Source organism: Phalaenopsis equestris, unplaced genomic scaffold (genome assembly GCF_001263595.1).
Source record: "Phalaenopsis equestris unplaced genomic scaffold, ASM126359v1 Scaffold000606, whole genome shotgun sequence".
NCBI lineage: Eukaryota > Viridiplantae > Streptophyta > Magnoliopsida > Asparagales > Orchidaceae > Phalaenopsis > Phalaenopsis equestris.
The window spans coordinates 650,248-654,179 of NW_018165046.1; the positions used below are offsets into that span (position 1 = coordinate 650,248).

The 3,932-nt window shown below is 38.1% G+C and overlaps 1 protein-coding gene across 1 annotated transcript in view; it reads right to left on the reverse strand.

The window, feature by feature from the left end:
- Positions 1-3,932, reverse strand: part of LOC110029814 (kinesin-like protein KIN-7I) — a 43,353-nt gene that overhangs the window by 993 nt on the left and 38,428 nt on the right. The window contains exons 10-12 of the mRNA XM_020732272.1: positions 408-488; positions 160-228; positions 3-62 (exon numbers count right to left, since the gene is read on the reverse strand). Of these exons, the coding sequence (XP_020587931.1) occupies positions 3-62; positions 160-228; positions 408-488 (210 nt within the window). The remainder of the gene's footprint in view (positions 1-2; positions 63-159; positions 229-407; positions 489-3,932) is intronic.

Sequence of the window (3,932 nt, forward strand, 5' to 3'; positions counted from 1 at the left end):
ACCTGTAATAGGGTGTTCCGTAAATTAAGAATTTCCTCCTCCAGATGGTCAGATTGAGAACTCTGTAAGTACACAAAAATAACTAAAATTTTAAAGAAACAAATCCAAAATAAAAAATAAAACAATGTAACAGAAAAATCAAGGAAATCAAAAAAATGCCTGAAACTTTGCACGAAGCTCTTCAATTTCTTTTTTTTGACGCTTCAATAGTGCAGCATCTGTCAAAATCTGAATGTTCAAAAAAACATAATTAACAGTCTGAAAATTAAAAAAGCATGCAACGTAAAATCTACTAATTGATAATAAACGAATGGTAACTAAATAGGAAACAAATAAATTAATCGATAACAAAAATTAAAAAGTGAAAATTATTTTGCCGGCGCAGGTAGATTCCAAATGAGCAAGACCTCATTGACACGGGCACAATTTTTTACTTGAAGAGCTCGGCTTGCAAACAGGAGACTACATTTTGTCTCATCGGCATGAATCTGCAGGGAGCACAAACCAAAAATGATGTCAATCCGATACTCTACAAACCAAGTAAGCAAGCTGTAATATGAAAAATTTTGCTAAGATAAAGTCAAAATTTATTTAAAATTTTATGACCCATTTTCATACCCAAAAAAATAACTAAAACTACTTATACAACATCCAGAATTAAGGAAGTGGAAACTAAAAGAGCGGCTACAGGCTGAGGTAAAGGAAAAGAAAAGAGAGAGAAGAAAGGGAGGAAAGGAACGCGAAGAAGGGGAAAGTAAAAGAAGGAAAAGATCACAAAGGAGGAAGAAAATGATCGAGATTAGCAATTAGGATAAATCCAATTTTGTTCACTTCTATTTGTGAAAATTCTTCAAAAAGAAGTACTGGGCAGCAGCTTGCATGAGCAGTTATTTGAGGTAAAAACAAAATGAGGTTAATTTTACTTCGAATCATGTTAAAAATTAAGAAACTTCTAAATGGAGACATTTAAACTTTTAGATAGCACACAAAAGGAAAGGATTCCAAGATGATCGTAACAAAGAATTCTATCCTATTGTCAATTTTCAGTTGGGTAATATAGCCAAATTATATTTTAGACAGGAAACTTTGCTTAATTTTATACGTTTTTAAATGTGCAAATAAGGAATTAGAAATACTTTAATTTGCAAAATGAATGCAACTGTTTCATCGAAAATGATAATGATATCAGAATTTAACAAACGACTAAAAGAAAAAGATATTAGATTTAACGGCAATCAAATGTCAAGCCGTTATTAATTATTACTTCTTTCTTAATAGCTTTTATTCCTTCATTATGTATTTTCTTTTTACTTTATTCTGTTTTAGTCCTTTCCTGTTTGTTTATTTTGTGTTTTTTTTTTCATTGTTGTCTGTTGTATTTGGATTTAAATACCCCTTTTTTTGTAAAAAAAAATAAGCTACTCTAGTCCGATTCTCAACATTATATCAGAGTCTAATCCTAGAGCCCGCAACCGCCGGCCTCCTCTAATAGTTCCAACAACCGCCGGCCTCCTCTGATAGTTCCCCTCCTCTGACAGTTCTAGCAGCCGTCAACCTCCTCTGACAGTTCCAACAGCCGCCAGCCTCCTCCACCTATTCCAATAGCCAATTGTTCCCCCTACTGCAAGCGCAACCATCAACCTATTCCAACTACCATTTACGTTGGTTCTACAGGCGTTGGGTCTACTGAAAGAAGCAGCAGCCGCAAGCTTCATCATGTTCCAATTCTATCGGCGTTTATTTCCGGTTCCAGCTGCAAGTTGTTTTTTCCGTCTACTTCCAGCCACAGGTTATCTTTGGCTCTGTTTCCAACAACAATATGGTTCTATAGGCATCTGTTTCCAACATCAACAGTTGAGCCATACTTCTGTAATTCCTTGCAAGTATCAAAATTCCTGCAGTTGTATCCATCTGTCGTGACCCAACTGAAATTCATCTATGCCTCATAACCATAACGTCTTCTTTGGCTCTGTCTGAATTATGGCATATTCCGCCAACATTGAATCGCCTTCAGAAGCTGTTCTTGATTTCATAGGAGGATTAACTCCAACTTCCACTCCCTTGCAAACAGGAAGACTGTAAATCAACATGAGTTTATTGATTACTACTCATAAACTGAAAGCAATAATTTTCTCTAATGGACTCAAGCCGGGTCTTTATTCATCAAAGGACGTGTGAAGTTTGGTCACCTCATAGGATTGATTCGTAAGCCTTCAAAGACAAACCCAGTAAATGGAGCTTGGGAAGCGGAGAACTCTATGGTCATGTCGTTATTGATCAACTCCAAAAAGATTTGATTGGTCGTTCATATATGTTCCTCCCTTCTGCTAGTGTTCTCTGAACGGTTGTTCGTGATACTTACTCGGATCGAAGAAATTCTGGCCAACTCTATGAAATATCTAATAAAATTCAAGAATCAAAATGGGGGTCAAGGACCGTGACCTAGTACTATAATGACCTTGTTGCACTATGGATGGAATGCGGCCTAGACTAAGGCTGCACTTAGGATTCTACGGTGACCTATCCCTTTTCCAGAAGATTGTATAAAAAGAACGTGTTCTAATTCCTGACTGGATTTAACAAAGACTTTCACGAAGTGTGAGTCGTATTCCTGGTCTGGATCCTCTTTCTTCAACTTGCTCCGCTTTCACTAAGATTCGTAGAGAAGAAAGTCGAAGACTCGTCATGCTCGGCACCTCAACTCCTTCAGCCAAATCGTCCACCTTGATCTCAAATAGTACACAGCCCTCATACATGCCACCTCGAACTGAATGCCTAACATGTGATTGTCGTCAATAACCCAACCAAACTCGGGACAAGTATTGGAAGCTTCACGGTAAGCCGGCTTACAAACCTTCGGCCAAATCATCTGCTATCAAGGGTCTCACGGCGACGGTCGAACCTACCACGGCAAACATCATGGAATTCTCTGAATCACCAAAAACCCAGATTGAGCAATTGATCAAACTTCTTGTTGCCAATCAAGCCTCTACGGGTCCGTCAACCTCTTTCATCTGACAAGACACTCTTCCTATGGCTCTCACTGTTTATTCCTCATCTAGCCAGTGAATTATTGATTCAGGAACTACAAATCACATGATTGGATGCTCGTAAGCTTTCACAACTTATTATCCTTGCTCTAGAAAAGATATAGTTATAATCGTAGATAGTTCTTGTTGTTTCATTTTTAGTAAATGGTAGATTATACTAACAACTAATATAGCTCTGAAATCTATTTTGCATGTTCCCCAGTTCCAATATAACGCGGTATTGTCAGCAAGATGACGAATGATGTTGATTGCGTTGTTAATTTCTCTTCTGATGGTGGTGTTTTTCTGGATCATCATTCGAGGACGATGATTGGAACTGTTGAGAGATTAGCTGGACTATATTACTTCCAAGAAAAGAGCACTAAAAGTGTGGACACACCTCTTAGGAGTTGAAGTTTATCATGAGTCGTTGAATGCCCCATTATGATGTTGCATTGTCATTCAGGTCATCCTAATTTTCAATACTTAAAAAATCTGCATCCTTTGATGTTTTCTAATAAAAATACTTCTAATTTCAATTATGAGACATGTTAGTTAGCCAAACATAATCAGGTCCATTACTCACCCTACACTTACACTCCTTCCACTCCTTTCTCTCCCATTAACAGTGACCTATGAGGACTGATGTCGGAGCACAGAGAAGGATACAGAGGAAGCATCACCGTCTCCTCGGATACAGCCCACAAATGGGAAAAGGACTCTACACGAGATCTGAAGGCAACACAATCCGAGCTGACTCCCTACATACCTAAGACAGCAATTTATAGACTCTCCGGACGGAGGAAGCTTCTACACAAAGAGAATGAGAAGCCTACAAAAATCCAGAAAGCACTTCCGAGAATAGCAGATTTATGATCCATCCAGTCTTCATGCAGGAACCGC